Raw genomic sequence first — 21,789 nt, forward strand, 5'->3', positions numbered from 1 at the left:
CACGTGACTCCTGCGGACGTCCCGACGAGCATGCGCTGTATGTCGCAGGGAGAGGAATCCTGTGGATCCGAGTCCCAGCGGGCGCAGAAGCTTCAGGTAAGTACGCATTTTATTTCTATTTTTTCTTGATTTGTCCGTGGGAAGCCCTCCTCGGAATTTCTGCCCCATTGTCTCTTTCAATTACCCCTGGAGTTCCATTCCCCATGGACTCCACACTGCTCCATTGTTACTTCAATCAGCAGTCCCTTGCACAGTCCGTGCAGAATACCATTTACACTGAGTGGCCTTAATCATAACAGTTATATCAATCACTAAAGGAATATGTTGAGTTCTACCTACCAGCTTAAAACTTCCGCGACTCTGAGTCTCTACCACCGGCAATGGGAGGCTGCACATACTACTGTCTTTCACGCTCATTTTGCCACACTGACATTTCACAAATTCCTCCACTTTGATCTCGTACAGTCTCTTCATCTCCTCAGCCTGGCCATGTGTGAAAAGGGAAAAAAATCAACTTTACTCCAAAAAACGTAACCAACGTTAGTAAACAGAGAGAAACAAATGAAGAGTGCCCATCAACAGAGTAACACTGTGAAGATACACACTGATCAGGCTCACTCTGTGGGGAGTGATTGTAATCAGTGACTCACCCAGTGGGGAATGATTGTAATCAGTGACTCACTCTGTGGGGCATGATTGTAGTCAGTGACTCACTGTGGGGAATGATTGTAATCACACACTCACTCTGTGGGGAATGATTGTAATCAGTGACTCACTCTGTGGGGAATGATTGTAATCACAGACTCACTCTGTGGGGATTGATTGTAATCAGTGACTCATCTGTGGGGCATGATTGTAATCAGTGACTCACTCTGTGGGGAATGATTGTAATCACAGACTCACCCAGTGGGGAATGATTGTAATCAGTGACTCACTCTGTGGGGCATGATTGTAATCAGTGACTCACTCTGTGGGGAGTGATTGTAATCAAAAACTCACTCTGTGGGGAATGATTGTAATCAGGGACTCATTATGTGGGGAATGATTGTAATCACAAACTCACTCTGTGGGGAATGATTGTAATCACAGACTCACTCTGTAGGGAATGATTGTAATCACAGACTCACTCTGTGGGGAATGATTGTAATCAGTGACTCACCCTGTGGGGAATGATTGTAATCAGTGACTCACCTAGTGGGGAATGTTTGTAATCAGTGACTCACCCTGTGGGGAATGATTGTAATCACAGACTCATTCTGTGGGGAATGATTGTAATCAGTGACTCACTCTGTGGGGAATGATTGTAATCAGTGACTCACCCTGTGGGGAGTGATTGTAACCACAGACTCACTCTGTGGGGAATGATTGTAATCACAGACTCACTCTGTGGGGAATGATTGTAATCACAGACTCACTCTGTGGAGAATGATTGTAATCAGTGACTCACTCTGTGGGGAATGATTGTAATCACAGACTCACTCTGTGGGGAATGATTGTAATCACAGACTCACCCTGTGGGGAATGATTGTAATCAGTGACTTACTCTGTGGGGAATGATTGTAATCAGTGACTCACTCTGTGGGGAATGATTGTAATTACAGACTCACCCTGTGGGGAATGATTGTAATCAGTGACTCACCCTGTGGGGAATGATTGTAATCAGTTACTTACTCTGTGGGGAATGATTGTAATCAGTGACTCACCCTGTGAGGAATGATTGTAATCAGTGACTCACTCTGTGGGGAATGATTGTAATCACAGACTCACTCTGTGGGGAATGATTGTAATCACAGACTCACTCTGTGGGGAATGATTGTAATCACAGACTCACTCTGTGGGGAATGATTGTAATTGGTGACTCACTCTGTGGGGAATGATTTTAATCAGTGACTCACTCTGTGGGGAATGATTGTAACCACAGACTCACTCTGTGGGGAATGATTGTAATCACAGACTCACTCTGTGGGGAATGATTGTAATCACAGACTCACTCTGTGGGGAATGATTGTAATTGGTGACTCACTCTGTGGGGAATGATTTTAATCAGTGACTCACTCTGTGGGGAATGATTGTAACCACAGACTCACTCTGTGGGGAATGATTGTAATCACAGACTCACTCTGTGGGGAATGATTGTAATCACAGACTAAATCTGTGGGGAATGATTGTAATCAGTGACTCACTCTGTGGGGAATGATTGTAATCAGTGACTCACCCTGTGGGGAGTGATTGTAACCACAGACTCACTCTGTGGGGAATGATTGTAATCACAGACTCACTCTGTGGGGAATGATTGTAATCACAGACTCACCCTGTGGGGAATGATTGTAATCAGTGACTTACTCTGTGGGGAATGATTGTAATCAGTGACTCACTCTGTGGGGAATGATTGTAATTACAGACTCACCCTGTGGGGAATGATTGTAATCAGTGACTCACCCTGTGGGGAATGATTGTAATCACAGACTCACTCTGTGGGGAATGATTGTAATCAGTGACTCACTCTGTGGGGAATGATTGTAATCAGTGACTCACCCTGTGAGGAATGATTGTAATCAGTGACTCACTCTGTGGGGAATGATTGTAATTACAGACTCACCCTGTGGGGAATGATTGTAATCAGTGACTCACCCTGTGGGGAATGATTGTAATCAGTGACTTACTCTGTGGGGAATGATTGTAATCAGTGACTCACTCTGTGGGGAATGATTGTAATTACAGACTCACCCTGTGGGGAATGATTGTAATCAGTGACTTACTCTGTGGGGAATGATTGTAATCAGTGACTCACTCTGTGGGGAATGATTGTAATCACAGACTCACTCTGTGGGGAATGATTGTAATCAGTGACTTACTCTGTGGGGAATGATTGTAATCAGTGACTCACTCTGTGGGGAATGATTGTAATTACAGACTCACCCTGTGGGGAATGATTGTAATCAGTGACTCACCCTGTGGGGAATGATTGTAATCACAGACTCACTCTGTGGGGAATGATTGTAATCAGTTACTTACTCTGTGGGGAATGATTGTAATCAGTGACTCACCCTGTGAGGAATGATTGTAATCAGTGACTCACTCTGTGGGGAATGATTGTAATCACAGACTCACTCTGTGGGGAATGATTGTAATCAGTGACTCACTCTGTGGGGAGTGATTGTAATCACAGACTCACTCTGTGGAGAATGATTGTAATCAGTGACTCACTCTGTGGGGAATGATTGTAATCACAGACTCACTCTGTGGGGAATGATTGTAATCACAGACTCACCCTGTGGGGAATGATTGTAATCAGTGACTTACTCTGTGGGGAATGATTGTAATCAGTGACTCACTCTGTGGGGAATGATTGTAATTACAGACTCACCCTGTGGGGAATGATTGTAATCACAGACTCACTCTGTGGGGAATGATTGTAATCACAGACTAAATCTGTGGGGAATGATTGTAATCAGTGACTCACTCTGTGGGGAATGATTGTAATCAGTGACTCACCCTGTGGGGAGTGATTGTAACCACAGACTCACTCTGTGGGGAATGATTGTAATCACAGACTCACTCTGTGGGGAATGATTGTAATCACAGACTCACCCTGTGGGGAATGATTGTAATCAGTGACTTACTCTGTGGGGAATGATTGTAATCAGTGACTCACTCTGTGGGGAATGATTGTAATTACAGACTCACCCTGTGGGGAATGATTGTAATCAGTGACTCACCCTGTGGGGAATGATTGTAATCAGTTACTTACTCTGTGGGGAATGATTGTAATCAGTGACTCACCCTGTGAGGAATGATTGTAATCAGTGACTCACTCTGTGGGGAATGATTGTAATCACAGACTCACTCTGTGGGGAATGATTGTAATCAGTGACTCACTCTGTGGGGAGTGATTGTAATCACAGACTCACTCTGTGGAGAATGATTGTAATCAGTGACTCACTCTGTGGGGAATGATTGTAATCACAGACTCACTCTGTGGGGAATGATTGTAATCACAGACTCACCCTGTGGGGAATGATTGTAATCAGTGACTTACTCTGTGGGGAATGATTGTAATCAGTGACTCACTCTGTGGGGAATGATTGTAATTACAGACTCACCCTGTGGGGAATGATTGTAATCAGTGACTCACCCTGTGGGGAATGATTGTAATCAGTTACTTACTCTGTGGGGAATGATTGTAATCAGTGACTCACCCTGTGAGGAATGATTGTAATCAGTGACTCACTCTGTGGGGAATGATTGTAATCACAGACTCACTCTGTGGGGAATGATTGTAATCAGTGACTCACTCTGTGGGGAGTGATTGTAATCACAGACTCACTCTGTGGAGAATGATTGTAATCAGTGACTCACTCTGTGGGGAATGATTGTAATCACAGACTCACTCTGTGGGGAATGATTGTAATCACAGACTCACCCTGTGGGGAATGATTGTAATCAGTGACTTACTCTGTGGGGAATGATTGTAATCAGTGACTCACTCTGTGGGGAATGATTGTAATTACAGACTCACCCTGTGGGGAATGATTGTAATCAGTGACTCACCCTGTGGGGAATGATTGTAATCAGTTACTTACTCTGCGGGGAATGATTGTAATCAGTGACTCACCCTGTGAGGAATGATTGTAATCAGTGACTCACCCTGTGAGGAATGATTGTAATCAGTGACTCACTCTGTGGGGAATGATTGTAATCAGTGACTCACCCTGTGGGGAAAGATTGTAATCACAGACTCACTCTGTGGAGAATGATTGTAATCAGTGACTCACTCTGTGGGGAATTATTGTAATCACAGACTCACTCTGTGGGGAATGATTGTAATCACAGACTCACCCTGTGGGGAATGTTTGTAATCAGTGACTTACTCTGTGGGGAATGATTGTAATCAGTGACTCACTCTGTGGGGAATGATTGTAATTACAGACTCACCCTGTGGGGAATGATTGTAATCAGTGACTCACCCTGTGGGGAATGATTGTAATCAGTTACTTACTCTGCGGGGAATGATTGTAATCAGTGACTCACCCTGTGAGGAATGATTGTAATCAGTGACTCACCCTGTGAGGAATGATTGTAATCAGTGACTCACTCTGTGGGGAATGATTGTAATCACAGACTCACTCTGTGGGGAATGATTGTAATCACAGACTCACTCTGTGGGGAATGATTGTAATTGGTGACTCACTCTGTGGGGAATGATTTTAATCAGTGACTCACTCTGTGGGGAATGATTGTAATCAGTGACTCACCCTGTGGGGAATGATTGTAATCAGTGACTCACCCTGTGGGGAATGATTGTAATCAGTGACTCACTCTGTGGGGAATGATTTTAATCAGTGACTCACTCTGTGGGGAATGATTGTAATCAGTGACTCACCCTGTGGGGAGTGATTGTAATTACAGACTCACTCTGTGGGGAATGATCGTAATCACAGACTCACTCTGTGGGGAATGATTGTAATCAGTGACTCACTCTGTGGGGAATGATTGTAATCACAGACTCACTCTGTGGGGAATGATTGTCATCAGTGACTCACTCTGTGGGGAATGATTGTAATCACAGACTCACTCTGTGGAGAATGATTGTAATCAGTGACTCACTGTGGGGAATGATTGTAATCACAGACTCACTCTGTGGGGAATGATTGTAATCACAGACTCACCCTGTGGGGAATGATTGTAATCAGTGACTTACTCTGTGGGGAATGATTGTAATCAGTGACTCACTCTGTGGGGAATGCCGACCACAGGTTGAATGTAACCTAGCCTAGGTAGTAATGTTTGTACTCACCATCTCAGGATTCAGTAACTGATCCAGTAAGAGGTTAAAGACGGTGAGAAAGAGCTCCTCTGCATCATGCTGTCTGTGAGCTTTAAAACAGAAAAGTCTCGGATGACTCACAAGATTTGAATTTATTCAAACACCTCCCCTTACACCCAGGTTTTTCTCTTGCTAGTGTCTGATTGCATTGGCACGAACATTATATAGAGTTGCACAGGATTACAGACAACACAGAAACAGGCCATGCAGCCCAACCCGTCCATGCCGGTGTTTATGCTCCAATCGCGCCTTCTCTTGTCTTTCCTCATCTAAATCGATCCGCATAACCCTGTGTTCCCTTCTCCCTCGCATGCTTGTCTGGTCTCCCCTTAAATGCTTCCACTCTAAAAGTGAGTTCTCAGGTGACTGAACAGTCTAATACGGGAATTACAGTCTCTGTCACAGGTGGGACAGACAGTGGTTGAAGGAAAGGGTGGTTGGGGAGTCTGGTTTGCCGCACGCTCCTTCCGCTGCCTGCGCTTGATTTCTGCATGCTCTCGGCGACGAGCCTCGAGGTGCTCAGCGCCCTCCCGGATGCTCTTCCTCCACTTAGGGTGGTCTTTGGCCAGGGACTCCCAAGCGTCGGTGGAGATGTTGCACTTTATCAGGGAGGTTTTGAGCACTTCCTGTGGTGGAGAGTTTCACATTCTCACCACTCTCTGGGTAAAGACATTTTTTCCCAATTCCCAATTTTATTTCTTGATGACTATCTTATATTGATGGCCTCTATTTTAACTCTTCCCCACAAGTGAAAACATTCTTTATAATTTTTGTTATGTCTGTAATGCACCTATGAATGACTCCACGAGGCAATGTGTTGTACTCAAACTGTAGTGACCTTGGTCCTTTATTCTTAACTCCAGAGTGAGCTAGCCGCATGGTGGCTACCCTTTTATACAGCCGCTGCCACCAGGGCAGGAAACCCCGGTCTCCACCAGTAGCACCCTCCAGTGGTGCCAGCATAGCATATACACAGTGTAAACCTTATTGATAGTACATCATGTAAACAAGTCTCCATCTTATGCAACTATACAGTGACTACACAGAGAGTATATCTATAGTCTGCATATATAACATCACTTTCCCCCAACTCCTTTATGCCAATTACCTTTGCACTGGCTTAACTCTCCCCAGACTTAAGTGCCAATAGCTCTTGCACCTTGGGTGTGCTTTGGCTTGGCTCTCTCCCTGTTAACCCCCAAGTCCTTTTGCCACAACGTTGGGTAGTAATTACCAGTTTGGATGGTTCGATGATGCAGTGGAGGTTCCAGTGGGTTCTGGGTGTGATCCATGTGTGAGTCCATGGCTACATACATCCATTTTCCCTCCCCCGCCTCCCCCCCCCCTCCCCCTCCGCCCTCCACAGCGAGATTATGCAGCAGGCCCATTACATTAACATACAGGATCAGACACAATGCAAGTACAAAGAAAGGAAGTTACAGTTTGTATCGTGACATAAGAACATAACATAAGAACATAAGAATTAGGAACAGGAGTATCCATCTAGCCCCTCGAGCCTGCTCCGCTATTCAACAAGATCATGGCTGATCTGGCCGTGGGCTCAGCTCCACTTACCCGCCCGCTCCCCATAACCCTAATTCCCTTATTGGTTAAAAATCTATCTATCTGTGATTTGAATACATTCAATGAGCTAGCCTCAACTGCTTCCCTGGGCAGAGAATTCCAGATTCACAACCCTCTGGGAGAAGAAATTCCTTCTCAACTCGGTTTTAAATTGGCTCACCCGTATTTTGAGGCTGTGCCCTCAAGTTCTAGTCTCCCCGACCAGTGGAAACAACCTCTCTGCCTCTATCTTGTCTATCCCTTTCATTATTTTAAATGTTTCTATAAGATTCCCCCTCATCCTTCTGAACTCCAACGAGTAAAGACCCAGTCTACTCAATCTATCATCATAAGGTAACCCTCTCATCTCCGGAATCAGCTTAGTGAATCGTCTCTGTACCCCCTCCAAGGCGAGTATATCCTTCCTTAAGTAAGGTGACCAAAACTGTACGCAGTACTCCAGGTGTGGCCTCACCAATACCCTGTACAGTTGCAGCAGGACCTCCCTGCTTTTGTACTCCATACCTCTCGCAATGAAGGCCAACATTCCATTCGCCTTCCTGATTACCTGCTGCACCTGCAAACTAACTTTTTGGGATTCATGCACAAGGACCCCCAGGTCCCTCTGCACCGCAGCATGTTGTAATTTCTCCCCATTCAAATAATATTCCCTTTTGCTGTTTTTTTTCCCCAAGGTGGATGACCTCACATTTTCCGACATTGTATTCCATCTGCCAAACCTTAGTCCATTCGCTTAACCTATCTAAATCTCTTTGCAGCCTCTCTGTGTCCTCTACACAACCCGCTTTCCCACTAATCTTTGTGTCATCTGCAAATTTTGTTACACTACACTCTGTCCCCTCTTCCAGGTCATTTATGTATATTGTATATTGTACAATATACATGTACATTGTATATTATACAGTTGTGGTCCCAGCACCGATCCCTGTGGCACACCACTAACCACCGATTTCCAACCCGAAAAGGACCCATTTATCCCGACTCTCTGCTTTCTGTTAGCCAGCCAATTCTCGATCCATGCTAATACATTTCCTCTGACTCCGCGTACCTTTATCTACTGCAGTAACCTTTTGCGTGGCACCTTATCGAATGCCTTTTGGAAATCTAAATACACCACATCCATCAGTACACCTCTATCCACCATGCTCGTTATATCCTCAAAGAATTCCAGTAAATTAGTTAAACATGATTTCCCCTTCATGAATCCATGTTGCGTCTGCTTGATTGCACTATTCCTATCTAGATGTCCCGCTATTTCTTCCTTAATGATAGCTTCAAGCATTTTCCCCACTACAGATGTTAAACTAACCGGCCTAGTTACCTGCCTTTTGTCTGCCCCCTTTTTTAAACTGAGGCTTTACATTAGCTGCTTTCCAATCCGCTGGTACCTCCCCAGAGTCCAGAGAATTTTGGTAGATTATAACGAATGCATCTGCTATAACTTCCGCCATCTCTTTTAATACCCTGGGATGCATTTCATCAGGACCAGGGGACTTGTCTACCTTGAGTCCCGTTAGCCTGTCCAGCACTACCCCCCTAGTGATAGTGATTGTCTCAAGGTCCTCCCTTCCCACATTCCTGTGACCAGCAATTTTTGGCATGGTTTTTGTGTCTTCCACTGTGAAGACCGAAGCAAAATAATTGTTTAAGGTCTCAGCCATTTCCACATTTCCCATTATTAAATCCCCCTTCTCATCTTCTAAGGGACTAACATTTACTTTAGTCACTCTCTTCCGTTTTATATATCGGTAAAAGCTTTTACTATCTGTTTTTATGTTTTGCGCAAGTTTACTTTCGTAATCTATCTTTCCTTCCTTTATTGCTTTCTTAGTCATTCTTTGCTGTGGTTTAAAATTTTCCTAATCTTCTAGCTTCCCACTAACCTTGGCCACCTTATACGCATTGGTTTTTAATTTGATACTCTCCTTTATTTCCTTGGTTATCCACGGCTGGTTATCCCTTCTCTTACCGCCCTTCTTTTTCACTGGAATATATTTTTGTTGAGCACGATGAAAGAGCTCCTTAAAAGTCCTCCGGAATTGTGCCACCGTTTAGTCTGTGTTCCGAGTCTACTTTAGCTAACTCTGCCCTCATCCCACTGTAGTTCCCTTTGTTTAAGCATAGTACGCTCGTTTGAGACACTACTTCCTCACCCTCAATCTGTATTACAAATTCAACCATACTGTGATCACTCATTCCAAGAGGATCTTTTACTGGGAGATCGTTTATTATTCCTGTCTCATTACACAGGACCAGATTTAAGATAGCTTGCTCCCTTGTCGGTTTTGTAACATACTGTTCTAAGAAACAATCCCGTATGCATTCCATGAATTCCTCCTCCAGGCTACCCCATGCGATTTGATTTGACCAATCGATATGAAGGTTAAAATCCCCCATGATTACTGCCGTTCCTTTTTCACATGCCTCTATTATTCCCTTGATTATTGCCCGCTCCACCGTGAAGTTATTATTTGGGGGCCTATAAACTACGCCCACCAGTGACTTTTTCCCCTTACTATCTCTAATCTCCACCCACAATGATTCAACATTTTGTTCATTAGAGCCAATATCATCTCTCACAAATGCCCTGATATCATTCTTTATTAACAGAGCTACCCCACCTCCTTTCCCTTCTTGTCTATTCTTCCGAATTGTCAGATACCCCTGTATGTTTAATTCCCAGTCTTGGCCACCCTGAAACCACGTTTTGTAATGGCCACCAAATCATACCCATTTGTAATGATTTGTGCCGTGAACTCATTTTCTTTATTTTGAATGCTGCGTGTGTTTAGGTAGAGTGTTTTAATACTAGTTTTTAAACCATGATTTTTAGTTTTGACCCCTCCTGCAGCCCCTTTATATTCATACATATTGTCCCTTCCTATCACCTTGTGGTTTACACTTACCCCAGTGCTACTCTGCTCTGTTGCCTCCTGCCTTTTGCATTCTTTCTTGGGGTCCTGTTCATCTGCGCTCTCACCCACTCTAACTTGCTCAGAGCCCTCTCCTGGGTTTGAGGCCCCGAGCTTTCAGGCTTGCCTTTTCATTACACTTTGACCCTTTAGAATTTTGCTGTACATTGGTCCTTTCTGTCTTTTGCTTCTGTCTCCATTTTGTTTCCCTCTGTCTCCCTGCATTGGTTCCCATCCCCCTGCCATATTAGTTTAACTCCTCCCCAACAGCACTAGCAAACACTCCCCCTTGGACATTGGTTCCGGTCCTGCCCAGGTGCAGACCGTCCGGTTTGTACTGGTCCCACCTCCCCCAGAACCGGTTCCAATGCCCCAAGAAGTTGAATCCCTCCCTGCTGCACCACTGCTCAAGCCACGTATTCATCTGCGCTATCCTGCGATTCCTACTCTGACTCGCACGTGGCACTGGTAGCAATCCCGAGATTACTACTTTTGAGGTCCTTCTTTTTAAATTTAGCTCCTAGCTCCTTAAATTTTTCTCGTAGGACCTCATCCCTTTTTTTACCTATGTCGTTGGTACCAATGTGCACCACGACAACTGGCTGTTCTCCCTCTCTTTTTTAGCTGTACTTGATTAGCTATAAGGCACTTTGGGACAGCCTGAGGTCATGAAAGGCGCTACAGAAATGCAGTCTCTCTTCTTTATAGTTGGATAAATGCCATTCTTGTAGCTGAGCTTAGTTACACAGAGAGGATGGCTCAGTAACATGTGCTTTCAGGAGCTCGTGACCATTACTGAACACTGCTTCACACATTTACAGCGATCCCGCAATCACCACCAAATGTCCCGCCCAGCACACACCTTTCACACGGTTCAGGGTGAGGCAGTTCAGGAAGATCTCTGCACTCACCACACCAGACATTGAGGCTTGCATCTGCTCAAATAATCGACACATGTTGTATGGGATGTTCCTGTCGTCTGCCACCTCTCTCCTCTGATCCCACCTGTAACATTCCGTGAAAGAAAAGATTGAGGAGCCGATGTGTAACCGCTGCCATTGCGACAGGCTCTGACTGATAGGTGGGCAGTGAGTACAAAGCTCATTCTGCTGCGTGCAGGACACGGGAGGCCAGCTCTCCACCTCCATCCCATTGGCCCACACCTCCTGGCATTTCCCCCATATTGGGTGAGCCGATGGGGCACCTGCAAGTGTAAGTCTGAGTGGGACACAGGAACAGGAGTGGGCCATTCAGCCCCTCGAACCCGTGGCGCCATTCAATGAGATCATGGCTGATTTGTATGTTAACTCCATCCACCTGCCTTGGTCCCAAAACCCTTGATACCCTTACCCACAACAATCATCAATTTCCAGTTTGAAATTTTCAATTGAACCCCCAGTCTCAACAGCTGTTTGGGGGAGAGAGTTCCAAATTTTCACTACACAATGTATCACCCTTCAACAACCGAGCTCTAACTTTAAGGTTCTGGACCCCCCACCACAGAAAATAGTTTATCTACCCGATCAAATCCCTCAGTCAACTTAAACACTCAATTAGATTAGCCTTTAGATTCTATACACAAGGGAATACAGTGTGATGTCCGAAATCCGGAGACCTCGGGACCGAGGCTGTTCCGCATTCCGGGTTTTTCTGGATTTCGGAACGTCTTTGCCTGGGACGAAGTAGGTGGGGTCAGGCAGCCGAGGTAAAGGGATGCGGTCGGGTCGGGGGGAGGGAAGGTCGGGGTGGTGGGGGGGGGGGGAGGTCGGGTCGGGAGGTCGGGTCGGGGGGGGAGGGTAGGCTGGGTCGGAGGGGGAGGTCGGGTCAGGGGGGAGGGAGGTTGGTGGGGGGGGGGGGCGGAGTTTGGGGGGGAGGTCGGGTTGGCGGGGGGGAGAGGGGAGGTCGGGTCGGGGGGGGCGAGGCTGGGTCGGAGGGGTCGGTCGGGTACTACATTGACAGTAGTAGTGATGTTGGGGAGGGCATCAAACAGGAAATTAGGGGTGCATGCAATAAAGGTGCAGCAGTTATAATGGGTGACTTTAATATGCACATAGATTGGGCTAACCAAACTGGAAGTAATACGGTGGAGAAGGATTTCCTGGAGTGCATAAGGGATGGTTTTCCAGACCGATATGTCGAGGAACCAACTAGCGGGGAGGCCATCTTAGACCGGGTGTTGTGTAATGAGAGAGGATTAATTAGCAATCTCGTTGTGCGAGGCCCCTTGGGGAAGAGTGACCATAATATGGTGGAATTCTGCATTAGGATGGAGAATGAAACAGTTAATTCAGAGACCATGGTCCAGAACTTAAAGAAGGCTAACTTTGAAGGTATGAGGCGTGAATTGGCTAAGATAGATTGGCGAATAATACTTAAGGGGTTGACAGTGGATGGGCAATGGCAGACATTTAGAGACCGCATGGATGAACTACAACAATTGTACATTCCTGTCTGGCGTAAAAATAAAAAAGGGAAGGTGGCTCAACCGTGGCTATCAAGGGAAATCAGGGATAGTATTAAAGCCAAGGAAGTGGCATACAAATTGGCCAGAAATAGCAGCGAACCCGGGGACTGGGAGAAATTTAGAACTCAGCAGAGGAGGACAAAGGGTTTGATTAGGGCAGGGAAAATGGAGTACGAGAAGAAGCTTGCAGGGAACATTAAGACGGATTGCAAAAGTTTCTATCGATATGTAAAGAGAAAAAGGTTAGTAAAGACAAACGTAGGTCCCCTGCAGTCAGAATCAGGGGAAGTCATAACGGGGAACAGAGAAATGGTGGACCAATTGAACAAGTACTTTGGTTCGGTATTCACTAAGGAGGACACGAACAACCTTCCGGATATAAAAGGGGTCACAGGGTCTAGTAAGGAGGAGGAACTGAGGGAAATCCTTATTAGTCGGGAAATTGTGTTGGGGAAATTGATGGGATTGAAGGCCGATAAATGCTCAGGGCCTGATGGTCTGCATCCCAGAGTACTTAAGGAGGTGGCCTTGGAAATAGCGGATGCATTGACAGTCATTTTCCAACATTCCATAGAGTCTGAATCAGTTCCTATCGAGTGGAGGGTAGCCGATGTAACCCCACTTTTTAAAAAAGGAGGGTGAGAGAAAACAGGGAAATATAGACCAGTCAGCTTGACATCGGTAGTGGGTAAAATGATGGAATCAATTATTAAGGATGTCATAGCAGTGCATTTGGAAAATGGTGACATGATAGGTCCAAGTCAGCATGGATTTGTGAAAGGGAAATCATGCTTGACAAATCTTCTGGAATTTTTTGAGGATGTTTCCAGTAGAGTGGACAAGGGAGAACCAGTTGATGTGGTGTATTTGGACTTTCAGAAGGCTTTCGACAAGGTCCCACACAAGAGATTAATGTGCAAAGTTAAAGCACATGGGATTGGGGGTAGTGTGCTGACATGGATTGAGAACTGGTTGTCAGACAGGAAGCAAAGAGTAGGAGTAAATGGGGACTTTTCAGAATGACAGGCAGTGACTAGTGGGGTACCACAAGGTTCTGTGCTGGGGCCCCAGCTGTTTACACTGTACATTAATGATTTAGACGAGGGGATTAAATGTAGTATCTCCAAATTTGCGGATGACACTAAGTCGGGTGGCAGTGTGAGCTGTGAGGAGGATGCTATGAGGCTGCAGAGCGACTTGGACAGGTTAGGTGAGTGGGCAAATGCATGGCAGATGAAGTATAATGTGGATAAATGTGAGGTTATCCACTTTGGTGGTAAAAACAGAGAGACAGACTATTATCTAAATGGTGACAGATTAGGAAAAGGGAAGGTGCAAAGAGACCTGGGTGTCATGGTACATCAGTCATTGAAGGTTGGCATGCAGGTACAGCAGGCGGTTAAGAAAGCAAATGGCATGTTGGCCTTCATAGCGAGGGGATTTGAGTACAGGGGCAGGGAGGTGTTGCTACAATTGTACAGGGCCTTGGTGAGGCCACACCTGGAGTATTGTGTACAGTTTTGGTCTCCTAACCTGAGGAAGGACATTCTTGCTCTTGAGGGAGTGCAGCGAAGGTTCACCAGACTGATTCCCGGGATGGCGGGACTGACCTATCAAGAAAGACTGGATCAACTGGGCTTGTATTCACTGGAGTTCAGAAGAATGAGAGGGGACCTCATAGAAACGTTTAAAATTCTGATGGGTTTAGACAGGTTAGATGCAGGAAGAATGTTCCCAATGTTGGGGGAGTCCAGAACCAGAGGTCACAGCCGAAGGATAAGGGGTAAGCCATTTAGGACCGAGATGAGGAGAAACTTCTTCACCCAGAGAGTGGTGAACCTGTGGAATTCTCTACCACAGAAAGTTGTTGAGGCCAATTCACTAAATATATTCAAAACGGAGTTAGATGAAGTCCTTACTACTAGGGGGATCAAGGGGTATGGTGAGAAAGCAGGAAGTGGGTACTGAAGTTGCATGTTCAGCCATGAACTCATTGAATGGCGGTGCAGGCTAGAAGGGCCGAATGGCCTACTCCTGCACCTATTTTCTATGTTTCTATGGGTCAGGGGAGAGGGAGGTTGGCGGGGGGGCGGGGAAGGTCGGGTCGTGGGGGAGGTCGGGTCGTGGGGGAGGTCGGGTCGGGGGTGGGGTGGGGGGGGAGGTCGAATCGGGGGGGAGGTCGGGTCGGGGGGGAGAGGTCGGGTCGGGGGGCGGTCGGGTCGGGGATGGGAGGCTGGGTCGGAGGGGGAGGTCGTGGTGGGGGGGGGGCGAGGTCGGGTCGGGTCAGGATGGGGGGGGTCGGGGGGGGGTGGTTGGGGAAGGGGGGAGGGTCGGGGAAGGGGGCGGGGAGAGGTCGGTGGGGGGAGTGTCGGGGGGGGAGGTCGGGGGGGAGGGAAGGTCGGGGGGGGGGGGGTGGGAGAGGTCAGGTCAGGGCTACCGAGGTAGCGGAGTCCAGATTTCGGAACATTTTCCAGTTTCCGGATGACCCCGCCACAGATTGGTCCGGTGTATGGATTCCCGGAACATTCTGAATTTCGGAACTCCGGATTTCGGACACTCAACCTGTACAAGCCTAGACTATGCAACCGATCCTCATAATGTAACCCTTTTAGCCCCGGCATCACTCTGGTGAATCTGCGCTGCTCCCCCTCCAAAGTCAACTGAATGGAGGTACTCCACATGGGATGTAACCAGAGCCCTGTACTGCTGTAATGTAACATCCACCCCTTGTACTCCAGCCCCCTTGAGTAATAAAGACCAGAAACATCTGCAATCCCGGTCTACATTAGACTCGCCTGCGATCCTACCGACACAAAGGCCCACAGTAAGTTTGCTGGGACACACTGGGTGGGAGGCTCCACCATTCATGGCTCAGTTTACAGTTTATCCAACTTAGGGTGTAGGCAATCCAAAAAGGATCACCTCTACACTGTCCCATCAAACACTCCCGGGGCAGGTACTGAACCTCTCCCGCTCCCGGGCCTAAAGCAAATGAACATGTTGGAGAACCAGGTTCCGCTTCGGTTACGCTTCCCCCTCCCCCTCCCCCTCCCGGTGTCCCGAGTCTCCCGGTGTCCCGGTGTCTCCAGTCTCCCGGTGTCCCCAGTCTCCCGGTGTCCCCAGACTCCCGGTATCCCGGTGTCCCCAGTCTCCCGGTGTCCCCAGTCTCCCGGTGTCCCCAGTGTCCCCAGTCTCCCGGTGTCCCCAGTCTCCCGGTATCCCGGTGTCCCCAGTCTCCCGGTGTCCCCAGTCTCCCGGTGTCCCGAGTCTCCTGGTGTCCCCAGTCTCCCGGTGTCCCGGTGTCCCCAGTCTCCCGGTGTCCCGGTGTCCCCAGTGTCCCCAGTCTCCCGGTGTCCCCAGTCTCCCGGTGTCCCGGTGTCCCCAGTCTCCTGGTGTCCCCAGTCTCCCGGTGTCCCGGTGTCCCCAGTGTCCCCAGTCTCCCGGTGTCCCCAGTCTCCCGGTGTCCCGGGTCTCCTGGTGTCCCCAGTCTCCCGGTGTCCCCAGTCTCCCGGTATCCTGGTGTCCCCAGTCTCCCGGTGTCCCCAGTCTCCCGGTGTCCCGATGTCCCCAGTGTCCCCAGTCTCCCGGTGACCCCAGTCTCCCGGTGTCCCCAGTCTCCTGGTGTCCCCAGTCTCCCGGTGTCCCGGTGTCCCCAGTGTCACCAGTCTCCCGGTATCCCGGTGTCCCCAGTCTCCCGGTGTCCCCAGTCTCCCGGTGTCCCGGTGTCCCCAGTGTCCCCAGTCTCCCGGTGTCCCCAGTCTCCCGGTGTCCCCAGTCTCCCGGTGTCCCCAGACTCCCGGTATCCCGGTGTCCCCAGTCTCCCGGTGTCCCCAGTCTCCCGGTGTCCCGGTGTCCCCAGTCTCCCAGTGTCCCCAGTCTCCCGGTGTCCCAGTGTCCCCAGTCTCCCAGTGTCCCCAGTCTCCCGGTGTCCCCAGTCTCCCGGTGTCCCGGTGTCCCCAGTCTCCCGGTGTCCCCAGTCTCCCGGTGTCCCCAGTCTCCCGGTGTCCCTGTGTCCCGGTGTCCCCAGTCTCCCGGTATCCCGGTGTCCCTAGTCTCCCGGTATCCCGGTGTCCCCAGTCTCCCGGTGTCCCCAGTCTCCCGGTGTCCCCAGTGTCCCCAGTTTCCCGGTGTCCCCAGTCTCCCGGTGTCCCCGTGTCCCGGTGTCCCCAGTCTCCCGGTATCCCGGTGTCCCCAGTCTCCCGGTATCCCGGTGTCCCCAGTCTCCCGGTGTCCCCAGTCTCCCGGTGTCCCCAGTGTCCCCAGTCTCCCGGTGTCCCCAGTCTCCCGGTGTCCCGGTGTCCCCAGTGTCCCCAGTCTCCTGGTGTCCCCAGTCTCCCGGTATCCCGGTGTCCCCAGTCTCCCGGTATCCCGGTGTCCCCAGTCTCCCGGTGTCCCCAGTCTCCCGGTGTCCCGAGTCTCCTGGTGTCCCCAGTCTCCCGGTATCCCGGTGTCCCCAGTCTCCCGGTATCCCGGTGTCCCCAGTCTCCCGGTGTCCCGGTGTCCCCAGTGTCCCCAGTCTCCCGGTGTCCGCCAGTCTCCCGGTGTCCCGGTGTCCCCAGTGTCCCCAGTCTCCCGGTGTCCCCAGTCTCCCGGTGTCCCGGTGTCCCCAGTGTCCCCAGTCTCCTGGTGTCCCCAGTCTCCCGGTGTCCCGGTGTCCCCAGTGTCCCCAGTCTCCCGGTGTCCCCAGTCTCCCGGTGTCCCGAGTCTCCTGGTGTCCCCAGTCTCCCGGTGTCCCCAGTGTCCCCAGTCTCCCGGTATCCTGGTGTCCCCAGTCTCCCGGTGTCCCCAGTCTCCCGGTGTCCCGGTGTCCCCAGTGTCCCCAGTCTCCCGGTGTCCCCAGTCTCCCGGTGTCCCCAGTCTCCTGGTGTCCCCAGTCTCCCGGTGTCCCGGTGTCCCCAGTGTCACCAGTCTCCCGGTATCCCGGTGTCCCCAGTCTCCCGGTGTCCCCAGTCTCCCGGTGTCCCGGTGTCCCCAGTGTCCCCAGTCTCCCGGTGTCCCCAGTCTCCCGGTGTCCCCAGTGTCCCCGTCTCCCGGTGTCCCCAGTCTCCCGGTGTCCCGGTGTCCCAGTGTCCCCAGTCTCCCGGTGTCCCCAGTCTCCCGGTGTCCCCAGTCTCCCGGTGTCCCTGTGTCCCGGTGTCCCCAGTCTCCCGGTATCCCGGTATCCCGGTGTCCCCAGTCTCCCGGTGTCCCCAGTGTCCCCAGTGTCCCGGTGTCCCCAGTCTCCCGGTGTCCCGGTGTCCCCAGTGTCCCCAGTGTCCCCAGTCTCCTGGTGTCCCCAGTCTCCCGGTGTCCCGGTGTCCCCAGTGTCCCCGTCTCCCGGTGTCCCCAGTCTCCCGGTGTCCCGGTGTCCCCAGTGTCCCCAGTCTCCCGGTGTCCCCAGTCTCCCGGTGTCCCCAGTCTCCCGGTGTCCCCAGTCTCCCGGTGTCCCTGTGTCCCGGTGTCCCCAGTCTCCCGGTATCCCAGTGTCCCCAGTCTCCCGGTGTCCCCAGTGTCCCCAGTGTCCCGGTGTCCCCAGTCTCCCGGTGTCCCGGTGTCCCCAGTGTCCCCAGTGTCCCCAGTGTCCCGGTGTCCCCAGTGTCCCCAGTCTCCCGGTGTCCCCAGTCTCCCGGTGTCCCGGTGTCCCCAGTGTCCCCAGTGTCCCGGTGTCCCCAGTCTCCCGGTGTCCCGGTGTCCCCAGTCTCCCGGTGTCCCCAGTGTCCCCAGTGTCCCGGTGTCCCCAGTCTCCCGGTGTCCCGGTGTCCCGGTGTCCCCAGTGTCCCCAGTGTCCCGGTGTCCCCAGTCTCCCGGTGTCCCGGTGTCCCCAGTGTCCCGGTGTCCCCAGTGTCCCCAGTCTCCCGGTGTCCCCAGTCTCCCGGTGTCCCGGTGTCCCCAGTGTCCCCAGTGTCCCGGTGTCCCCAGTCTCCCGGTGTCCCGGTGTCCCCAGTCTCCCGGTGTCCCCAGTGTCCCCAGTGTCCCCAGTGTCCCGGTGTCCCCAGTCTCCCGGTGTCCCGGTGTCCCCAGTGTCCCCAGTCTCCCGGTATCCCGGTGTCCCCAGTCTCCCGGTGTCCCCAGTGTCCCCAGTGTCCCGGTGTCCCCAGTCTCCCAGTGTCCCGGTGTCCCCAGTGTCCCCAGTCTCCCGGTATCCCGGTGTCCCCAGTCTCCCGGTGTCCCCAGTGTCCCGGTGTCCCCAGTCTCCCAGTGTCCCGGTGTCCCCAGTGTCCCCAGTCTCCTGGTGTCCCCAGTCTCCCGGTGTCCCGGTGTCCCCAGTGTCCCCAGTGTCCCGGTGTCCCCAGTCTCCCGGTGTCCCGGTGTCCCCAGTGTCCCCAGTCTCCCGGTGTCCCCAGTCTCCCGGTGTCCCCAGTGTCCCCAGTGTCCCGGTGTCCCCAGTCTCCCGGTATCCCGGTGTCCCCAGTCTCCCGGTATCCCCAGTCTCCCGGTGTCCCGGTGTCCCCAGTCTCCCGGTGTCCCCAGTCTCCCGGTATCCCGGTGTCCCCAGTCTCCCAGTGTCCCGGTGTCCCCAGTGTCCCCAGTCTCCTGGTGTCCCCAGTCTCCCGGTGTCCCGGTGTCCCCAGTCTCCCGGTGTCCCGGTGTCCCCAGTGTCTCCAGTCTCCTGGTGTCCCCAGTCTCCCGGTATCCCGGTGTCCCCAGTCTCCCGGTGTCCCGGTGTCCCCAGTCTCCCGGTGTCCCGGTGTCCCCAGTCTCCCGGTGTCCCGGTGTCCCCAGTCTCCTGGTGTCCCCAGTCTCCCGGTATCCCGGTGTCCCCAGTCTCCCGGTGTCCCGGTGTCCCCAGTGTCCCCAGTGTCCCGGTGTCCCCAGTCTCCCGGTGTCCCGGTGTCCCCAGTGTCCCCAGTCTCCTGGTGTCCCCAGTCTCCCGGTATCCCGGTGTCCCCAGTCTCCCGGTGTCCCGGTGTCCCCAGTCTCCCGGTGTCCCGGTGTCCCCAGTGTCCCCAGTCTCCTGGTGTCCCCAGTCTCCCGGTATCCCGGTGTCCCCAGTCTCCCGGTGTCCCCAGTGTCCCCAGTGTCCCGGTGTCCCGGTGTCCCCAGTCTCCCAGTGTCCCGGTGTCCCCAGTGTCCCCAGTCTCCTGGTGTCCCCAGTCTCCCGGTGTCCCGGTGTCCCCAGTGTCCCCAGTCTCCCGGTGTCCCCAGTCTCCCGGTGTCCCCAGTGTCCCCAGTGTCCCGGTGTCCCCAGTCTCCCGGTGTCCCGGTGTCCCCAGTGTCCCCAGTCTCCCGGTGTCCCCAGTCTCCCGGTGTCCCGGTGTCCCCAGTGTCCCCAGTCTCCTGGTGTCCCCAGTCTCCCGGTGTCCCCAGTCTCCCGGTGTCCCGGTGTCCCCAGTCTCCCGGTGTCCCGGTGTCCCCAGTGTCCCCAGTCTCCTGGTGTCCCCAGTCTCCCGGTATCCCGGTGTCCCCAGTCTCCCGGTGTCCCGGTGTCCCCAGTGTCCCCAGTCTCCCGGTGTCCCCAGTGTCCCCAGTCTCCCGGTGTCCCCAGTCTCCCGGTGTCGGCTCTGTTCCTCCCCCGGCCTCTCACTCGCCGTGCGCGGCAGCAGGGTGCGCAGTCCATGTTGCAGAAGATGCGCGACTCACAGGCGCTGGGAGCCGGAGACCGGCTTTAATGCAGCCGAAGCGGCACAGCTTCCTCCTCCCTCCCTCCCTTCCTCCTTCCAACATTCTCCTTCCCCCTCTTCTCTCCAACACTATATCCTCACTCTCCTCCCCACTCCCCATCAATTTCCCCCTCGCCCTTCCACACCCCCCCCCCCCCCACCCCCCCACCTCTCCATCAATCTCTCTCCTCTCTCCATCCACAGTACATGGTTAGTGGGAGATTATAGATCTGGGCCCAGTGGTTGCCGTGGGCCCAGTGGTTGCCGTGGGCCCAGGGTCACCACCTGGGTTGAGGCTGCCCAACTCACGTTGTACGGGGCCCATCCATCAGCTGATCCCGATCCCGACTGTGTGAGCTGGGTGTGACCCCTGACACCGAAGGAGAAAGGTCACAGGCCAGCAATTGCTCACCCAACCGTGTAGAATTAAAAGTGGAGCCTTACCGCTGCAGGATGGAGGTAAACTCTGGGGTCAGGAAGAAGCTCTGCAGCAGTGCATTGACGCAGCAGGTCAGGCCTCGATTGGTCAGCCCCACTATACCTGTGGGACGACACAAAATTAGTCAGACACAGAGGACAGGTCCCTTCCTAAAACTCTCCACATCCTAAAAAAGCGGGGCGGGTTGCTGGGAGGGGGAGGGGGAGGGGGAAAGGGGGTGGAGGGTTCTCGGGGAGGGGAGGTCTCTGAGATGGGAGGGGAGGTCACTGGCAGGTGGAGGGAAGGAGAGGGACGGGGAACGGGAGGGGGGGAGGAGGTCACTGGGAGGGGTAGGGGGAAGTGACTGGGAGGGGGAGAGGGGATGTTGCTGGGAGGGGGAGGGGAGATTGCTGGAAGGGAGAGGGGCGGTTGCGGGGAGGGGGGAGATTGCTGGGAGGGGGAGGGGGAGATTGCTAGAAGGGGGAGGGGGAGATTGCTGGGAGGGGGAGGGGAATGGGTATGGGAGGAGGTCTCGGGGTTGCGGGGGGGTGGGTGTATCAGTGGGAGGTGACTACAAAGATCTATACAGACTACTAACTACGTTTGAGCACTGTATGTCATGCCTGACACAAAAGCCTCGGTGGAAACACACTTTTGAAGCTTTGACTAACATGGCAGTGAAACTGTGCCCTTGATGAAAGGTGTGGGCGGAGCAGGGATCTCCTTGGGGCCGGCTCTGTACAATTTCCTCACTTGTGACCTCATCCTGAAATCAGTCATTGTCATTGCGATCACACACATTCAATGGGTGCACTCGTGACTGGTCCTATCCCAGAGTCGGGGGAGAGACTGATCCCAGAGTCAGGGGGGAGACTGATCGTAGGGTCAGGGGAGAGACCGATCCCAGGGTCAGGGGGGAGACTGATCACAGGGTCAGGGGAGAAACCGATTGCAGGGTCAGGGGAGAGACTGATACCAGGGTTAGGGGAGAGACCGATCCCAGG

The 21,789-nt window shown here is 52.1% G+C and overlaps 1 protein-coding gene across 3 annotated transcripts in view; it reads right to left on the reverse strand.

The window, feature by feature from the left end:
- Positions 1-21,789, reverse strand: part of usp18 (ubiquitin specific peptidase 18) — a 115,371-nt gene that overhangs the window by 27,452 nt on the left and 66,130 nt on the right. For all 3 annotated transcript variants that reach the window (XR_011596791.1, XM_070900725.1, XM_070900724.1), the window contains exons 4-7: positions 20,812-20,908; positions 11,186-11,328; positions 5,798-5,877; positions 340-483 (exon numbers count right to left, since the gene is read on the reverse strand). Coding sequence is in view for 2 of the 3 variants with exons in the window: in XM_070900725.1 (XP_070756826.1) it covers positions 340-483; positions 5,798-5,877; positions 11,186-11,328; positions 20,812-20,908 (464 nt within the window). In the remaining variant the exon portion in view is untranslated. The remainder of the gene's footprint in view (positions 1-339; positions 484-5,797; positions 5,878-11,185; positions 11,329-20,811; positions 20,909-21,789) is intronic.

This window comes from Pristiophorus japonicus, chromosome 15, assembly GCF_044704955.1.
Source record: "Pristiophorus japonicus isolate sPriJap1 chromosome 15, sPriJap1.hap1, whole genome shotgun sequence".
Taxonomy (NCBI): Eukaryota; Metazoa; Chordata; class Chondrichthyes; family Pristiophoridae; genus Pristiophorus; species Pristiophorus japonicus.